The 19839-nt window shown below is 38.3% G+C and overlaps 1 protein-coding gene across 1 annotated transcript in view; it reads right to left on the bottom strand.

Annotated features, from left to right (window-relative positions):
- LOC113420583 (inter-alpha-trypsin inhibitor heavy chain H3-like) overlaps window positions 1-17054 on the bottom strand; it is a 36377-nt gene extending 19323 nt beyond the window's left edge. Inside the window, exons 1-13 of the mRNA XM_087954171.1 lie at window positions 16905-17054; window positions 13758-13778; window positions 11622-11788; window positions 10483-10587; window positions 9536-9698; window positions 9162-9272; window positions 7093-7218; window positions 6891-7007; window positions 5568-5736; window positions 3521-3646; window positions 2460-2641; window positions 1522-1707; window positions 523-662 (exon numbers count right to left, since the gene is read on the bottom strand). Coding sequence (XP_087810297.1) covers window positions 523-662; window positions 1522-1707; window positions 2460-2641; window positions 3521-3646; window positions 5568-5736; window positions 6891-7007; window positions 7093-7218; window positions 9162-9272; window positions 9536-9698; window positions 10483-10587; window positions 11622-11788; window positions 13758-13778; window positions 16905-16997 — 1706 coding nt within the window. The 5' untranslated portion in view covers window positions 16998-17054. The remainder of the gene's footprint in view (window positions 1-522; window positions 663-1521; window positions 1708-2459; window positions 2642-3520; window positions 3647-5567; window positions 5737-6890; window positions 7008-7092; window positions 7219-9161; window positions 9273-9535; window positions 9699-10482; window positions 10588-11621; window positions 11789-13757; window positions 13779-16904) is intronic.
- Between the last annotated feature and the right edge of the window lie 2785 nt (window positions 17055-19839).

The following is a 19839-nucleotide window of genomic DNA, read 5'->3' as shown; positions in this document are numbered from 1 at the left end:
CTATTGTATAAAATTCTGATACTGACACTAAAGGCATTTTTTAAAAATTCTCTCTTTTTAATTGTTTTCTGTTGTGTTTTAATTATGCCAGCTGCCCCAGAGCCATTTTGGACTCAAGCTGCCTTCTAAATCGAGCAAACAAATATTTTAATAACATTTTAGAATAAATGAAAATAGGGTAAGCATTATTTATAATACTATAATTCTAACTCCCCTACATATTGAGCTGTCTTGTGTTTTCCATGAGGTTTTAGGAGAGGGTTATTTAGTTAAATCCTTGATTCTTTTAAGTTTTATCATAAATTATGCTTTTAAATGTTTCAGTCTGATATTGGTTTTTTAAACAATGAACATGTGGTTTATAAATTCTACAAATCAATGTGACAGATGCAAACACACTGTGTTCAATGGGGCTTATGCCCAGGTAATTACGCGTAGGATTGTTACTTCATTGGATTGAGCAGAAGATATTTCTATAAAATTTCTAAACTAATGTATCATGAGGAAAATATCCTTCGTTACCGTTTTTCTAAAAGCTGTTGAATGGTTAAGTAAGCCCAAAGTTTCTCAATGTAATGCCCAAATATGTACTGCTGATCTTCAAAAGCTTGGGCTGTTTGATGAATATCTGATTGTTCAGAGAAAGTTAGGTCATCTTCAGCCTGTTAGAAATTTTTAAAAGAAAAGCTTTCTTTTACTGATTAATTTGTATGACAGCAATTCAGATTGTTTACATTTATAGTAATAGTTTACTGTACAGCAGTCACAGCACCTATAGGTAGTCCTCAACATATGACAGTAAGGGATCCTGGACTTCACAGTTGTAAGTCATGATGGTCATAAAATGGTTGGACCAACCAATTTTACCTTTTTTGCAGTAGTCATTAAGCAAATCCATGGTTGTTAAGCAAATGCCATGGTCAGCAAGTGAACCAATAGTACTTGTTGGGTGTGGTTTTGTTATGAATAGGCAAAGCCATTGTAAAAACTGTGGGACCCTGCAATTGGCCCTAAATGTGGCTGTATTTCTGAGCACCCCAATTTCCTAACCTTTTTCAGGCTCTGAAAGACCCAGAAGCAGATTGTTCATTTAAGTCTCCTATGTGCACACAGAGAGACTCTGGCACAGATACTGTACACTTTCTACTTACTGGAAGCCAGTTATGGAAAGTACTGAAATTACTCCTTGGACTATGTTTTAATACAGCGGGGGGCCCTCCCAATCTTTTGGGCACCAAGGACTGGTTCCATGGAGAGAGGTTTTTCCATGGACCAGAAGGTGCATGGTTTCGCATTTTGTCTGTATCCCATGGATAGGCCTTCACTTGTTTGTGTGGCCCAGTTTCTGGCATGCCGTGGACAGACTCGGGGTTGGGGAGCCCTGTTTTAATAGATGAGTTGTACTTTGAATGACAAGTTTCCATTTATATGATCCTTTTAAATAGGGAACCATTATATAGAGATGGGGCTGCTCTCCCCTCCCCTGCCCGTGAGTGGAGAAGGATCCAATGTTGTATTTACCCCATGAGCTTTCACATCTGCAGTAATACTGTTGAGAACATCGTCTATGATGCGTCCAGCCACAACAATTTCAGAACCGTCATAATAGTGTTTAAAATTATTTTGAGTCAGATCAGAGATGACATTTTCAGGGTAGTGTAACTCCACTTCAGTAAGTAAAGGATTGGCCACTTCATCATAAAAGCCCTAAAGGGAAATCAAACAGAATGTTTAAAAGGAAAAAAAAAGCAAATATAGAAACACCTTGACCCAATTATCAGTAAAACTTCAGCTTGACAGTCTGTCAAGAGGAATGGGTGCCCCATTAAATTCTATTATTTACTAAGGAGCCAGCTTGGTGTAATGGTTAAGGTACTGGCCTGAAAACCAGGACACTATAAGTTCTAGTCATGAAAGCTTGTTGGGTGACTTTGGGCCAGTCACCTCTCCCTCAGATCAATCCATCTCACAGGTTTGTTGTTGTGGAGAAAATAGAAGGAGGGAGAAGTGTTCACTGCCTTGAGTTGTTTATAAAAAAATAAAAATAAAGGTGGGATATAAATAAATAAATAAATCCAAAAAGATATATTTGCAATGTGACTATCTTTAGTAGCTATGGAGGTGGGTGTTAAGATGCAAGTCACTGGCTCCCAGGGAAGTAGGTAAGACCTGCTCAGATACCAAAACAATCCAACGTAACATGCCCTGGGCTGGGGCACTGCAATCTGAGGCTAAATGAGAGCTCCCTTCCACCAATCTTTCTGTTATATTGCACTGGAGAACTCATTGTGTGACCTATCTGACTGACCTACCCATTTCCCAAGCCATGTTCATCTAGAAAAGGATGTCATTGCTGGACTTAATTTTTTAAAATAGACTTAAAAGTAAAGCAATTATATAATGATTATATTTATCTATTATTTTATGCAAAAGTTGAATGAATATTTTATCATTTAAACCTGCAGCTGCAGAGCGGAATCAGAATCTTCGTAGATACGCCGAGCCAACCCATTGTTCTCTGATGCCATCTTTTCTAAAGATCCATAGTCCAGATCATAGCCAAACCCAAGATTATATAAAGGATACTTTCCTTGAATTGCATTTTTAACATTTTCTAAAATTGTGTCTGTGTTTAATTCTCCTACAGGAAAACACACAAAAAGTTAACATAATTTTTTAAAAATACATTTTTGTTGTTCCTGTTTCATTTATAATACCCCAAGTAATAAAAACTCAGCTTAGTATGAATTTTGAACACGGCTTGCTTTTGAAATCAGATTTGCCACTCAGAACAGCAGTTTCCTGTCCTGATTCAGTTAACATATAATTGTGGTTCATATTAATAAAGCAGTACACTGTATTTTGATAAGTGAGTTGATATCTGAATTATTTTTTGTCACACCCAAATCTTTTTTGTTTTCCCCTTTATATAAATGCACGAAGCAACCAGGAACCATTTTTTTGTGTGCAATAGTTTTGTGCAAAGACTTTACAATGGAGAAGCTATAATGAAAAGTATGGTTTAAAGTTTGTTCATTGGCTTGGCTAGAGTTACACATCAAACTAATCCATAAAGTAATTTGGTCTTGGCTATGTAAATCCAGCCAACTGTGGTGTATTCAACAAATGGGAGTTTAGTAAACCATAGCTTATTTAGCACAGTGTGTGAACCCAGGCATTATCTATATAGCTCCCTGGGTTTGATAAAATGAGAAATGATGATTTACTGAAGGATTTATAACATGTTTCAGCTCATTGAAGCCAGAAGAATGAAGGGACTCTGAGCATGGTCATATGGTTTATTCTTGATTAGGGTGAAATTCTCTTCAAAGTTCCTAAATAATTGCATAATTATGTTTACTGCTGCATAAATCATTGTTAAATTGATGATGATTAGTGTTAAATAGGTTTTACACCAATATATATGTCAGATGCAGAGATTAATTTGTGTAAGACTAAAATATGAAACCCAAAGCTAGTTCCAGAGTATTATACCAAGCTTGCCTGTCAAGAAAATTACCTTTAGTGGGTCTGCCATCTGTTAACATAATAATTAAGGAAGCACTTCTTTCAGGCAGAAAACCATTTTTGTGAGCCTCATTCAGCAGTTCAATACCGGCCATTAAACCACCATTAAGATTTGTCCCTGGAACGAAAGTGCACAAGTTGAAAATAGGCACCTCAAAGACTGACACAGAGAGGAGGGGGGATCCGATCAACTTATTCTCCAAAGCACCTCAAGGCAGGACAAGCACTAACAGATGGAAACTTATCAAGGAAAGATCCAACCTAGAATTAAGAAGAAATTTCCTGACAGTAAGAACAATTAATCAGTGGAATGACTTGTCTGCAGATGTTGTGGGGGCTCCATCACTGGAGATTTTTAAGAGTAGATTGGACAGTCATTTGTCTGGAATGGTATAGGATTTTCTGCTTGAGGATATTGAACTAGAAGACCTCCAAAGTTCCTTCCAACTCTGTTATTCCATATTCTGTATTACTGTAGCTCCACATGCTTGCACTTGTATTAACATGTTTATATAGTGAAAGAGAATAGTGTAGCATTCTACCAGCAACTGGGCTTCCATGATAAAAATCATTGTTTTTTTCTTTTCTCTGTGTGCCGTATCTATTCTTTAAAATTGTATTTCTTTTCTTCAAGCTATTATATCTAAGGAATGAGGGCATGTCAAAGCTATGGTTGAGCTTGTGCAGTATTACATTTTTAAAAATCCAGCAATAGAGCATCTGTTTGGTATCTTTTATTTAATCTTTGGTTAGAATCTCAGACTGTGGTAGTTCAAAAGATGTCTGTGAAACCCTGGAGAACTATTAACTCACCTAGTCAAACCTATACTCCACTCCAAGGGGAAATGGTCTGGTTTCATATAAGACTTCGATATACATTCACACATGGAAATACATCAAAGATATGTGCATTTATGTCAGGAGAAATTGGAAAATGAATGAGATTAATGGGCCAGGGCATTGGGGGGTGGGGGGGTCGTGGACAAGGAGAATCAGTATAACAAAATCAGCAATGCAGTATTGAAACACAAGGCCCCCTCTTTTTATATTTGACACAGAAAACTAAAAGGGAGATAGCTTGTGGCATGACATTCTGGATGTCATCAGGTGGCCTATGGATGCTATTGCAATAGAGCCTTTTCCTTCAGCATCCATTATGAGGCAAAATCTTTTGCCATGTAGACTCTCTGTGTTTAAATTACAGGTTATGCTGTAAAACAGGAGTGTCAAACTCCCAGGCTCCATTTTCAGTCGCAATGGCCTCCTGCAGCCCTTTGCCAAAGAAGGCAAGGGGAGCTCCATTTCTGCTGGCAGAGGGTTGCAGGAGGCCATCACGGCCGAAAGCAGAGCCCGGGCAGGCTGCACGTGGCCTCCCCGAACTCCCTTTTTGCTGGCAGAAGGCTGCAAGAGGCTGTCGCAGCCAAAAACAGAGCCTCGACGAGTGACATCAAGCAGGCCATGCCCCTTGGCCACATCTCCTGCCCCCCCCCCCGAGGTCAAACACAACCCTGATGTGGCCTTCAATGAAATAGTGTTTGACACCCCTGCTGTAAAATATTCAGCATTGGTTGTGTCTCCATTTGTTCATTTTATGCCCTTATCTTATGCAGGTTTTTTTTTAAAGACCTCGTAGTTCTTCCCACAGTGAATCTTATCAAGTTTTTATATTAATGATTCTCAACTCAGTAACTTTAAGATGTGTAGACTTCAGCTCCCTGCTGGCTAGGGAACTGTGAGAGTTGAAGTCCCCACATCTTAAAATCACTGGTTGTTTTAGATAGTATCAATTGGATTATTCACAATAAAGAGGGGGTGATTGTTGTTAGACATCTATTTTGTTAAATGATGCATAAAAATAAATAAATAATGAAAGATTATCAAGGTTATTCTATCCCCTGACAATTGGTCCTTCCTCTGTTTTCTTCCCTTGCTGGAATGTTAATGTTTATAATTTACATGCTACTCTGCAGTAAAGAAACTGCAAACGCTGTTAGTTACTATAATTAAACAAATATAGCCCATTTCCCCACAAAACATACATCCAGCTATACCAATCTGCTGAACATAACCTCTTGCTTCTACCAAGTTCTCAGGAGTGGCTTTGATTAAGGTGTCTTTCCATTTGTGTACTCTACTCCCAAACAGTACGAAATTTATGTAGTCCTCTTCTTTTATATCTTCTAATATTTTTAGCAGTGCTTCTTTTGTCTAAAATTAAACATTAGAACAATGCTTAAAGCAAAAACCTTAATAAAGATATAGAAGTTTAACTTAGTTACTTCCAGCAATTATTTACATTCTTACAGGAACTCAGTTTGGCTATAAACAGAGGTAAAATTGACTACGGAAAAGCTATATAAACCAGGATATAGTTTATAGCTGGACTCATAACAACATTAGGCAGTCTGGTTCTGGAGAAATATTCTGGATCACCAGTCCCATCATTCCTTACTATTGGCCATGCTGATGGGGACTGATGGGACTTAGTCCCAAGTCATTTTGGAATACCAGATTGCTTCTGAACCTTCCCCTTTGGCTGTCCTGGGTACCTTTCCTGGAGTAGCCACTCATAGCCTCTCTGGAAGCTCTTTGTTATAGACCTGATATATATTATGGATAAAAACATTTTAAAAGCCAGTAAGGAATTCCTAGCTTTCAAAGGAAGGGAAATGCGTCGAGAAAGGCCAGCTTTCTCTCCACAAGAGTGGAAAGAGACTCTTTAATTGTGTGCCCTAAAGGAAACAAGATTCTCCTGGAAGACCACCAGGTCTTCCACAAAATAAACATTTTCATGACCAAAAAACCTAAAACATTAGAAGAAATGGAGTGCACCAGTGAGCTGCCCAGTTCCTCTTATTCCCTCTTACCTCCCAGCAAGAATGGCCAAGGAGGTACAGATCCCAATGGCAGACAGGAAGTCGCACCCTTGCAATAGGCCAGAAGATCTGCCACCCTCCAAAATTTCCATATCATTGAGAACCTCCATATAGGAGATCTTCAGCTGGCATAAGGTGCAAACATGAGTTCCATGCAAAAATGCAGTCTGACTATATAGTCTTTCTCAGCAGCAGTTAGACTGCTGCTTACCCCTTGCCTTTTCCTTTCAGTCATGGTGTTTGAGGTGAGTTAGAGGGGATAAAAACATGGTGGGATGAGGGCATCTACTGTGTGATTGAAGTCCTCCTTCTGCACATTGTGCTATGCATACTGAAAAGCGACCAGTATTAAATCACGTGGTCCAGGCCTTCATAACTGGGATGCAAGAGTGCTGGCAAATAAAAGTAATGAGGCAAACTGAGAGAACCTTTCAGCTAATTTAAGCATTAGTTGTCCTTAAAACTGACTTTAAAATATGGAGTTACCTGTATTAGTTTACGTCCCCTCATGGAGATGCTGACATCTATGATAAAAACAATATTCTTAGGCAAACGTACAATATTTTTGGGTGCAAAAAAGTGTACAAAGTATCCATTGACGATCTGAAAAATAAGAAGGTAAAAGTTATATGAAGTGAAATTTCTACAGGATGCAATTAGCACACCCATTCAACTAAGTTCTGCTTACCTGTAGGTTACCTGTAGCTTTTCTGTTCACATCATACTTCACGATAAAATCTCCATTCAGTAGTGTTGTTAGACAGTCTGCACAGGTTCGTTGTTGATCCAAAGTTGGCTTGAAAGAAATTTTGCCCTGAAAACACAATGTATACATATGCACCCCTATAAATGCATAGACATAAGTTTATCAAATTTAACCATGCATATGCAAACTATGTTCAGTGGGAACCTATAAATATGAATACCTGCTTCACAGAGAAATTGATATCTTGCATATGAAACAAAATTTAAACCTTCAAAGCATGCAACAAAACTCTATGCTACTGTAGGAAGTTAGCACCCACCCCTCTCCTAGAAAATTGAAATATCCTAAGAAATATTAAAAAGGCAGAATATTTCCTCTAAAAAGAGTAGAAACTCAGAAGCAGAAACTCACCCCCCACCTTTGTTAATGGGTGGGCCATTAAGGCCTGGGCTGGAATACTTTACATAACAAGGAACTCCAGGTAAAGCTATAGCAATTGCCAAAAGCCCTTTTAAGGACATAAATCATCCATCAAGGCTCAACCAAGCCTGGAACCCAGGACAGCCTACAGAGTTGCCCCTCATGACAGTCTGACAACCAATTAGAAACAAGCTCCAGTTCAAATCCTAACAGACAGTATAAACCCAGGCACTCTCAGCACCTCAGTCCCTTTTTTGATCTCCTTCCTTTTCACTCTGGAGCTCCAGGCCATGTGGTCCTGATATTAAACCTTCCAAACAGCCTCCATGTTTCCAGTGTCTTTTTCTCCACTTGGAACTGAACCCAGAAGGATTTTTCTTTCAACACTACTCCTTCAAATAACTGCCTAGTTCAAAGGGTCCCAATCCTTCTCTCTTCAAGGTGTCCTTAAGTGTCTCAATATTTTTTTCACAGCACCTTGGCAATTCCCCAACTGTACCATGGCACTGCTAAAACAAAAGTCAGATAAAAGGGGCTTGTGCCCTGGTCAAGAATGCAACATGAGTAACCATTTCAGACAAGTCCTCCTTAATTCATGCTAAAATAAAGGTGGGGCGGGGGAGTGTATTCAGACTAGCAAGTTTACTAAAACTTTACAATAAAAGTAACACTGACCTGCATGGCTTTGGTTTCCTTGTCAGGTTTACTCTACTGCAAGATTATTAAGTAGTAAAACAATCCCACAGCATCTTTAAGAGTTCACAGGCACTGTCATACAGTTTGGGAAATGTGGGCCTACTTTATATTTCTAAATTAATTATTGGTTTCTCATGTCCAATGAATATATTATTGCTTTAATATATTCCCTTAACTTTTTAGGGGGACCTAGAAAACACATTTTTTTTCTATAGTAGCCCATGCTGTGGGGAACAGCCTTCCTCATAAAACCTGGCAGTTCCCCCTTCTTTTTCGAAGCTTTCCAGAAACCAGAAAAGAGCTGTCTCTTTCCCCAAGCCCATGATGGCAAACCTATGGCACGCATGCAAGAAGTAGCATGCAGAGCCATTTCTGTCGGCACGCAAGCCATCACCCCAGATCAGCCCACTGTGTATACGTGCATGCCTCCTGCCAGCCAGCTGATTGCCAGATATCTGCCTCGCATGCGCAGGGACAGGGGTCACGCGGGAGACATGCGCGCATGCACAGAGGTGCATGTGGTGCACAGGGGTGCATGTGGTGCACAGGGGAGGGTCATGCGTGCATGCGCAGGGGGCGGGAGGTCGCGCATTACATTACGGGTGCAGGCACGCATGTGTGTGCATGCACTTTTGGCAGGCAACGATGAAAAGGTTAGCCATCACTGCCCCAAGCACTGAGATGAAGTGAGGATGGAGCCCTATGTCCACTGATGGGTTAGGAAGCATTGATCAGGACGCTGGGATTTGTTTGGGCTTTTTGGTGATTAGTTATATTGTTTACTTTTGTTTTAATGTGAGTCACACAGAGTTGTTACACATCAGATGAGCAGCCTACCGAATCCTTTAAGTAAATAAAATAAACCAATGTTGAAATTTCATACTTTGTTATTAAAAAAATAAACTCATTTTGACTAAGATTGCTGTCTAATATACCTTTTTTCCTGAAAAAGACTTCTGTAAGACTGGTAACAAGTCATTGGTGATGAATGAGCCTTCAGCTTCCAGATAACTGATACCCTGGGGTTCAAAGATGTTGACCTCAATCTGAAATGTTAATTTGAATCATGCTGTCACTGACAAATTTACTGACAATTTCAGGAAGAGGCCTCCAAAGAGGACCCCATACTAGTGCTAGTTTCTAAATCTTTCTTTGAATCTTCAGAAGAACAGTTACTATCTGTTCTTACTATCATCTTAAGTAGCATAAATGCATAGTTATGAAAATGATAAAATGTGTACAACCACTCATTTAAATGCATTCTGAAAAAAATTAACATCATCCATGGGTAATTTCAGAAAGTTTTTACCTCAAAGTTCTTGACAAGCTGCTTTGGGTTGACTTTTATGAACATCTCATAATAGCCAAATCTTCGCTTCAGCAGCTCCTCAAAGGCCAACTCAAAAACCACTTCAGTAGATGCTGCAATATTGACTGAAACAGTGAATTTTTCTGTCTTCCTCCCGGAAGCCCTAGAAAGGCCCAGTTTTTTAATTGAGCATACATGCCGTTGCATTAAAATAAAATGTATTTTAGCGTATTTTTATTTAAGGGAATAATGTTAGATTATTATTACAGTGAAATTAAACAAAAAGGTCATGTTTTGAGAAATGGAGCTCCTACATACTCTCTAAAATAGTGTTTCTTTTAATATATATTTATTATGTTTTATCAATGGGAATACAATACAACACAGGGAAAAAAATCCCCCAAAAAACAATAATTAAAAAAGGAAGGAAGGAAGAAGGAAGGAAGGAAGAAAGAAAGAAAGAAAGAAAGAAAGAAAGAAAGAGAGAGAGAGAGAGAGAGAGAGAGAGAGAGAGAGAGAGAGAGAGAGAGAGAGAGAGAAATGTGTACAAAGAAGGAAAAAAAATCTAAGTAATCATCAAAATATTAAATATAGAAAAAATTGACCCTGGCTGGATGCTGGCGGGGGGGGGGGGCACCTGATAAATTATCCTCCCCTTACACAAAGGGTCTGCAAATAGTTGTAAACTTTCTCATCCTTTCTCATACAAAATGGTATTTTTTGATGCTGGTACGCGGCACAGTTCTTGTGATGTTTGCTCCATTGAATGCACAGTCTGGACTTAGAAGTAGTATTGAACATACCTATTCTTGTCCACTAGCAATTTGCTGAAATAACTGTACAAAAGTCAACTCTTCCTCCAAGGTACTGAGTTCTCTGTACAAATCCATACATTTCTCTCTTTTTGTCATCCTGTAATAAATTACTAGGATTTAAAAAAATCTCACCTTACTAGACCAGCTGTCTGTCCTTTTGAAATTGCTTGTTGATACTGTTTTTGAGCAGCTTCTTTTTCTTTTATAGTTCCTGGATATATCACACCATCAATTGTCCTAGGAAAGAAAAAAATATTCTATACGTCAAAATATTTGTGGTCTTTCTCTTTTCAACGCATCAAATTTCTTCCCTGTATTCATAATCAAATGAGTTCAAATGAGAAACATTTATGTCATAATTGTCTTAAGGATTAGACAATTGCAATTAAATGCAGGACAATTATGAAGAAAACACCCCATGGAAATCGATGTCCTGCAAAAGGGAAGCCCTTAGGTTTGCTCAGGCATGTGCTCTACAAAGACCTTATAGACTATGGTCAACCACTGGCATTTTTAGACAGAGCACAGAAAGAAGCAGCGGTTGGATTTTTTTTCCACCACAAAATCAAGAAAAGAGATAAATTAGACAATTGCTGCTTTAAAACATTTTTTCCGATACTCTCTTCAGCCAAACAGAATTAAAACGTAATTATATTTTTATTTTTAAAAATTGAATTTGTCATTCCAAGGGAGTGTCTCTTAGAGGGCCGGAAAGTTTGTGGCCTCCCCAAAGGTTAAACTACAAAGAGTTCACAGGGCTGTGAATTGAAGTGAAATAATTTGCAGATTAATCTTCCCTATTCTACGGTATTATGAGAGAATAATGCAGTTACTATTAGACATGTAATCAGTCAGGACCCTAGGAATAAACAAACTCCATGCCCTTTGATGGGGGATACATAAAATTATCTTTCCCCCTTTTTAACACTATGTATTTTTATGTGTTTGGGGGTGTGTGTGTGTTATGGTTTCTTTTATTGTATACTGCCCAGAATCATTTCTACAGTGAGATGGGTGGTATATAGATTTGATAGACAGACAGACAGACAGACAGACAGATAGAGTAGGCTCTTTGCAATTTGAGAATAACCAAGGACAATTTATTTCCAAAATTGAGCTAGTTCACATATTTGAAATTTGAAACCAAAGGTGACCCTTACTCCTAATTTCTACTATGGGGGCCAGATATGTTTTCACCTAGGGCAATGGCTCCATGAAGGTCTAATTGAATGTCTGTTCACAACTCAATTGTTTTGGAAAATTTTACATACATGCTGAAGTTTGTGATGAATGCTGTCTTTGGGAGCTCCACATCAAAGAAGGCTTCCTTAGATGCATTGCCAAAGTTGATGGCCCGACTGGTAATGATATTATGAGCAAATCGAGAGGTAATATGGGAATCAATGTTCATTCTATAGATATCGATGCCATCTGTGTTCTGGAAAATGAGCATTTACTTGATAGGTTAGTAAAAGACATTAACCAGTTTCAAATTGGGAAGATTGGTATAATTCAAACAGAAGTTCAGAACAAAGTTTTAATAGCACAATGAGAAGTAGAAAAACAATAGATATGTATCCATTTTCTCGGTATGTATTGTCATTAGACTTTCCATTTTATAATATAGATTAGAATAGAATTCTTTATTGGCCACGTGTGATTGGACACACAAGGAATTTGTCTTGGTACAAATGCTCTCAGTATACATAAAAGAAAAGATGCATTCATCAAGAGTCAAGAATCATAAGGTACAACACTTCATAATAGTCATAGAGTACAATAAGCAATCAAATCATACTAGGAAACAGTCAATAAAAATTGTTAGGATACAAGCAACAAGGTTACAGTCATACAGTCATAAGTGGGAGGAAATGGATGAAAGGAAGGATGGGAGGATTAATAGTAATAGTAATTTTCACAACTTAGTAATTATCACAACTTAAACATAATATTTGGTTACATGGACATAAATACTGTAGATATATAAATGCATTTACTAATAAAAACAACTCACTATCAAGTTATTACAGTCTGATCTTCCAATATACAGCAGGAGACTCATTTTTTTATGGTGGACAATTCTTACAGTATATACAAGGTTTTTTTTTTTAACAAATTTTATTCAGTTTTTCACATTAAAAACAAAAATCTCTTTTTAGTGGACAACATATTTCCGGGTCATCACCTTTACATACAAATATGACAGCAATTATACATTCATATATGCATACTTAATTCTATTATTACCTTTTCCATTCCAAATTTTCAGTAAGGAGAGAAACAAACACATTAATTCTAGCCTCTTTCATTAATCTCAATCGAAACATCTTTTTGCTTCATTTCAATTATTTCAAATATAATCCTTTAAAATTTATTTTAAAAATAAAGATAAACAATATGTGTTTAAATAATAATAATAATAATAATAATAATAATAATAATAATAATAATAATAACAATAATAGTTACCAATGTTTCTCCTTGCTTTTAATAGTCTATATTGACTTATTAATTTAGTTGGTTCTTTAGTCTGTCATATTCCCTTTCCATTACACATTCTTTTTATAAATTCTAGATTAATACAAATTTTAACACTAAAAACAAACAAACAAGTATAGGTTTCTCCCCTTTTACTGCTTTGAGTGTGACACCTCAATGATTAAAATATACCTTTATTCCTTCATCTTGATTCCCAATAAACCATTATTTTTAAGAAGTTACAATAATAATCATTACATCTTTTCATTTGGATTCCTCAGCATATTTCCCCCCCTTGATTTTTAATAAGAGTTATCATTATCTATATTACCCTATTTTCTAAATATTTTTAATTGCAGAAATATTCTTATTACCCCTTGTCGCGCTGCAGAATCCCCTTTTTAATTCATCAACAATTATCTCTGAAAAAACAATCTTTTCAACATTTTACTATTTCCGTATTTCTTTATTTCATGCACCTGTTTCTTACTGCTTCGCCTCCCCCTCTTTTCCCCATATCTTTTCTCATTCTAGTTTATATCCCTCTCTTTCTTAATATCTCCCTTTCCCCTTTTCTGCTGGGTCTTTCTGCCTTTCCTGACTTCACAGGTATTATATACAAGTTTAATGAAAGGAAATCATGTAGAATCTTTTGATACAGAGTTTAGAGCCATTTCCAGCTTATGCATAAACTTCTTGCCTAAAGCATGAAATAAAACTCAATTTAACAGCCTTGCAAAATGAATCTGGAAGCTGTTTTGCCAATGCTCCACAGTTTCTAAACATGCAATATCTGCAAAGTCTGGACAGAATACAAAGGCAACTCAAAATAGAGCATGTATATGAATACTACAGTTCAGTTCAAAATCAATGAATCAAAGGATGAAAGTTTTTCCAGCACAAGACTCATAGATAAGGAGAATACTTACAGCATCTGCAACATTTCTCTTCTGTAAAGGGGAAAAAGTAATAAAAATAAAATATTATTCATTATTAATCAAATTTAAATGGCTACATAAATTTATGTTATAGTAAATGTTTGGATATATTCATAATAATAGTTCTTTGTCTTAGAATATGCATTGCTCCAACATTCATCTGTCTATTAAAATATTTATTTAATCCATTCGTTAGATGCCTATCCCATTTCTCCCCCAAAAGTTGAAAAGTTCCTCTTCCATTGTTTCTCACAACAGCCCCCTTGATATAGATTGGAAGGTAAGAACAGGCCCAATATCATTTAGTGAGGTCCATGACTAACGAGGTCTTCAATTCTAATCTGTCATTTAAACTTCTTTTTAAGAGTATGCTTTCACAAGAATTTAAAGCTCAAAATAAAGTATCATGCTAGGTTTACATTAGATTCTTTGTTCAGTCTGTCTGAAAACAGGTTCAGTAGTAATAGCAATAGCACTTAGACTTATATACCACTTCACAGTGCTTCACAGCCCTCTCTAAGTGTTTTACAGAGTCAGCATATTGCCCCCAACCATCTGGGTCCTCATTTTACCCCCTCGATGGAAGGCTGAGTCAACCTTGAGCCTGGTGAAATTTGAACTGCCAAACACCTGGCAGCCAGCAGTCAGCAGAAGTAACCTGCTGTACTGCATTCTAACCAATGCACCACCACAACTCCTAAGATGGTGATCCCTATTCTCTGGACTAAGGTTCCCCCTGATATTTGAATGATTCCCACCTACTAGTTTTTTGAAGGGCCTTAAAGACCAGGCTCTTTGCTCAGGCCTTTGGTGAAGGGGATTGATGCCGCTTGGATGCCACACATCCAAGATGAATCCTTTCTGGGGGCCCTCCATAGCTTGCATGCAGAGTCATGAGGAGGGATAATAAAGAAAACCTCACTGCTACACATACCCCATTGTCCTAGCTGCAGATTGCCCTTAAAATATTGGCAGAGGGATTCAAAACCTTTTACCAGCAGTTGAGTGGGCGTGGCTTGGTGGATGCGCTTTGCTCGTACATACACACTTTGCATGCATGCGCGTGCCAAACACGCACTTTGCACAGGCACAGAGGTGTTCCAACTCACCTCCTGCAAGCCTGCACTCTCCCGGTCGCTTCAGCAGCTGCCGTGCAGCACTCTGCTGTGCCGCGCAGAGCAGCTGCGCTTCAAAAGCAGAAGATAACAAGTGGACCTAGCAACAGAGTGGCGGAGAGAACTGGTTCGGTCTCCGCTGCTCATCGCTGCTACCGGGCTGAACCCATAACATACCGCCACTGGGCTCCACACCCTGGAATATTTGGGCTCTGGCAGGACAAAAAGCAGTGTGAATTTGGACATTGACATGCTATAGGGCAGAGGGGTGAGCCAGATCAGTATCATAGTGTGGGCATTTTCTATAGTCCCAATTAGTATTTCTTTTCCCTTTCTAATTTCTGTGGAGAAAAGCCCTTATAGATATATTTCTGTCACTGCAGATATTAGGAATGGGTCCATAACAGGAGTGAGATGATTCCAACTGACACATATAAAGTCCAAGACCTGTATCTGCCCCAATGTCTTCCACCTCCTGTTCCTTCTATTATTTTTTTAAATCAGCTATAAAGATAAAATTATGGGTTAAAGAAGTGTAGTTTGGTTCCCAAAATATATAATATATATAATTCTTTGCTCAACATATGGCATTCAGCAGGTTCTGACCAGTTCTGGAGAGCAGGTATCAGAAATTTTGTGTAGTTCAGAAAACCGGCAAATACCACCTTTGACTGGAGATTTCCCCTGCCACGCCCACCAAACCACAGCCACAGAACCAGTAGTAAAAAAAATTTGAATCCCACCATTGTCCCCAACATATAATTCATATGATATAATTTCATGGCATTATGTAGCTTCTCTCTAAAAAACACTAATCTGTTCAAACAAAAAGATATGGGAATAATGGTAGCTAAACTCTTTGCATATAAATTAGGATTTCTGCATTCCAGAATATGAAAATACACCATTTGCCATTCTGTTCATTTCATTAATAAATTAGCAGTTTCCTCTCTTTTTTTGGTTGTTGATGGCATGGACAGATGGATCACTAATGAATAATTGCACTGCGATGCTAAGTACCATGTAATCAAGTACAAAAGTGCAGTTCAATAAAACAATACATAAAAGGAAACTAAATATAGCCTAAGATCACATAGGATTGTTTGTTTATATATGGATCAATGTTTTGTTACATCTAATTTGTGTGCATGTGTATCCGTGTCTGTGTCTAACACCAAAATAGGGTAGTATTGTACAGTACAGTACATTGAAAGCTGTAGCATTAACTGCATTTAGGACAAAATTTGGAAACAGGAAAAAATGAGGTTTCTAATACTGCAATTTCAAAAATAGTATATACTGCAATTTCAAAAATAGTTTACAATACCAGATTTTGTACTTTCTAGAATCCAGGGAAATAAGGAAGCCTTAAACACACAATAAATAAGTAAGTGGGACCAATAAAAGGAATGGCATGAATGAGACAATTAGTATATAGCATGGTTTATATTGCCTACTTATCCATCATATATTGAGTAATCTCTGATGCACGGAATGCAAATAAATCCTCAGAGCCCAAACCATAACTCAAGCTGTCTTCTTATGGATTAGAATATGATATTGGAATGGAATGGAAACCAATCAAAGAGAGAAGCAACCTCGAATTAAGGAGAAATGTCCTGACAGTTAGAATAATTAATCATTGGAGAACCAGAGGTTGTGGGTGCTCCAACATTAGACGTTTTCAAGAAGAGATTGGATAACCATTTGTCTGAAGTGGTGTAGGGTGTGATTAGACTAGAAGACCTCCAAGATCCCTTCCAACTGTTATTATTTTAGGATTATATCTTGAATTTTCTTCATATTTGTGTGTCAGAAGGGATAACATATACACCTGAAACTGGAAGAAGTTGCTGCTAGAGACTTTTGCTTGCAGTTCAGTGTCAAAACAATGCATGCATAACTCATGTGGTTTCAATATCAATAGGTCACTGAGAGCAATTTGATTCTGGTGGGGTGTAAATCTAATAAATAAATAAATAAATGAGTGAATAAATACATATCTGCTTTTCTCTGCACTTACCTTGAGGTTTCTGATATTATTTATTAGAAAATCATATGATCCATCCACAGGAATTGTTGCCAGAAGAATATAAAATAGCAGATGTCTCTCCATGATCAAAGACTAAAGCACATTGGCAGAAATGCACAAGATCAAGCAGTCACTCTTGCAATGACTTTGGTAAAACACAAATCAGAAGCTCAGACAAAAAACCAAATATTTGTCAATGTCTGCAGATCAACTGTGAAATCTTGGAAACAGGTCAAAGACTGATCATGAGGGGAAAAGGCAGCCTCTAATCTGGAAAAAATGCTCATCCATTTGCCCTTGAAAAAAAGCCCAGATTAAGTTGATTTCCTTCTCTCCCACCCATTCTCAAAATAATCCTGGCTGCTGCAGGAAGCCAGCTGCTGTGAAAGCTACTCCAAAGTTGTTTATGCCCAAGAAAGCTCAAAATAGCTTGCTGAATGGCAGAATTAAGACTTAGACAGAGAGTTTTGGAAAATTGGGCTTCTGCCTTCATGTAGGACAAAGCAATAAATTCAGTAGAAAGGGTCGGGGGAATTGCTAGTAAGTTTGTTGACATATTTCTGAGATTTCCCAGGCATAGTACTTCCATTTTCTTGTACCTTTTCAGTTAACCTTAGAAGGAAAATCTATATCCTTTAATAAAATTGGTTTGTTGGAAAAGATGATACCAAACTCCTTCTGGTGTTTTGCCACCATAGACTAACACAATTCTCCACCTATAAAGTACTTCTGTCTTGTGCTCGCTCGTATTTCCATCTATGACCATTATTTCTGCCTTTGTTATAAAACTGTTTTCTAACAATACAGTTTGAATGATTGCTTTTGAGAATGGATTTAGCCATTGCAATAAGCCATGGGTTTTTGTTTTTTTTTAATAAGCCACAGTTGCAAGATTCAATAACATCCCAAGCCATAAATTAATGTTTACAAACCACAGTGTAAGCCAGACCAATGAATCTGTTCCACTCTTCTCCGATTTTGGACAGGCTCTGGCCTTTCTGTTCTCTTTCAAACTAATTTGCATCACTTGTACTGTCCTCCCCTGCCATTCACACATTCTCTTCTACATGGCAGTAGCACCCCATGACCCACTGCACTCATGCCCAACTTCCTGGCCATCCATATACTCTCCTCATTCCCACTTCCACCCAGCAGCAACCACTTGACCTGCCAGCTGAATATCTGACAGAACTTGATGAACTAAAGCTAAGCTTGTTAGACTTAAAAGAAAGAAATTTAAAGTTAGCTTGTTTGATCAGAGTGAAAATATGAAATATTTTTTTAAAATTCTGGAAACCCTTTATGGACTTTCTGTTAACATTTGTACAGAAACTTATTTTTCTTATAGCTGTTGCAAGGGAAATTAGCAATCACTTCTTTATATATTATTTTTTTCTACTTCTCTTCATTTTCTTCTCTTTCTTTTCTTTTTTGGACTTTTAATTTATTCCTTTCTATTTTGTCTTATTTCTTATTTCAGTTTTTATTATCTTTTAGCATTGTAAAACTATTTTAAAATTTGCATTAGAACAGAATGCAACAGAAACTAAAAGACTGATAACAAATAGGTTGAACTTGGTAGAAAAATAAGTACACACACACACACAAACACATGTTAAGACAACATAAATACAGAAATCACCAACAAATAAATACACTGCTCAAAAAATAAAGGGAACACTTAAACAACACAATGTAACTCCAAATAAATCACACTTCTGTGAAATAAAACTGTCTATTTAGGTAGCAACACTGATTGACAATCAATTTCACATGCTGTTGTGCAAATGGAATAGACAACAGGTGGAAAGCATAGGCAGGTAGCAAGACATCCCCAATAAAGGAGTGGTTCTGCAGGTGGTGACCACAGACCACTTCTTAGTTCCTATGCTTTCTGGCTGATGGTTTGGTCACTTTTGAATGCTTAGCGGTGCTTTCACTCTAGTGGTAGCATGAGACGGAGTCTACAACCCACACAAGTGGCTCAGGTAGTGCAGTTCATCCAGGATGGCACATCAATGCGAGCTGTGGCAAGAAGGTTTGCTGTGTCTGTCAGCGTAGTGTCCAGAGCATGGAGGCGCTACCAGGAGGCAGGCCAGTACATCAGGAGATGTGGAGGAGGCTGTAAGAGGGCAAAAACCCAGCATCAGGACCACCACCTCTGCCTTTGTGCAAGGAGGGACAGGAGGAGCACTGCCAGAGCCCTGCAAAATGACCTCCAGCAGGCCACAAATGTGCATTTGGCTGCTCAAACGGTCAGAAACAGACTCCATGAGGATGGTATGAGGGCCCAACGTCCACAGGTGGGGATTGTGCTTACAGCCCAACACCGTGCAGGACATTTGGCATTTGCCAGAGAACACCAAGATTGGCAAATTCACCACTGGCACCCTGTACTCTTCACAGATGAAAGCAGGTTCACACTGAGCACATGTGACACACGTGACAGGGTCTGGAGATGATGTGGAGGACGTTCTGCTGCCTGCAACATTCTCCAGCATGACCGGTTTGGCAGTGGGCCAGTAATGGTATGGGGTGGCATTTCTTTAGGGGGCCACACAGCCCTCCATGTGCTCGCCAGAGGTAGCCTGACTGCCATTAGGTACCAAGATGAGATCCTCAGACCCCTTGTGAGACCATATGCTGATGCAGTTGGCCCTGGCCTCCTCCTAATGCTAGACCTCATGTGGCTGGAGTGTGTCAGCAGTTCCTGCAAGACGAAGGCATTGATGCTATGGACTGGCCTGCCCATTCCCCAGACCTGAATCCAATTGAGCACATCTGGGACATCATGTCTCGCTCCATCCACCAATGCCACGTTGCACCACAGACTGTCCAGGAGTTGGGGGATGCTTTAGTCCAGGTGTGGGAGGAGATCCCTCAGGAGACCATCTGCCACCTCATCAGGAGCATGCCCAGGCATTGT

Source organism: Notechis scutatus, chromosome 2, assembly GCF_049901735.1.
Source record: "Notechis scutatus isolate UNSWTSFEM ecotype Mainland chromosome 2, rNotScu1.2, whole genome shotgun sequence".
NCBI classification, from domain to species: Eukaryota; Metazoa; Chordata; class Lepidosauria; order Squamata; family Elapidae; genus Notechis; species Notechis scutatus.
This window is presented reverse-complemented; position numbering and strand designations above follow the sequence as displayed.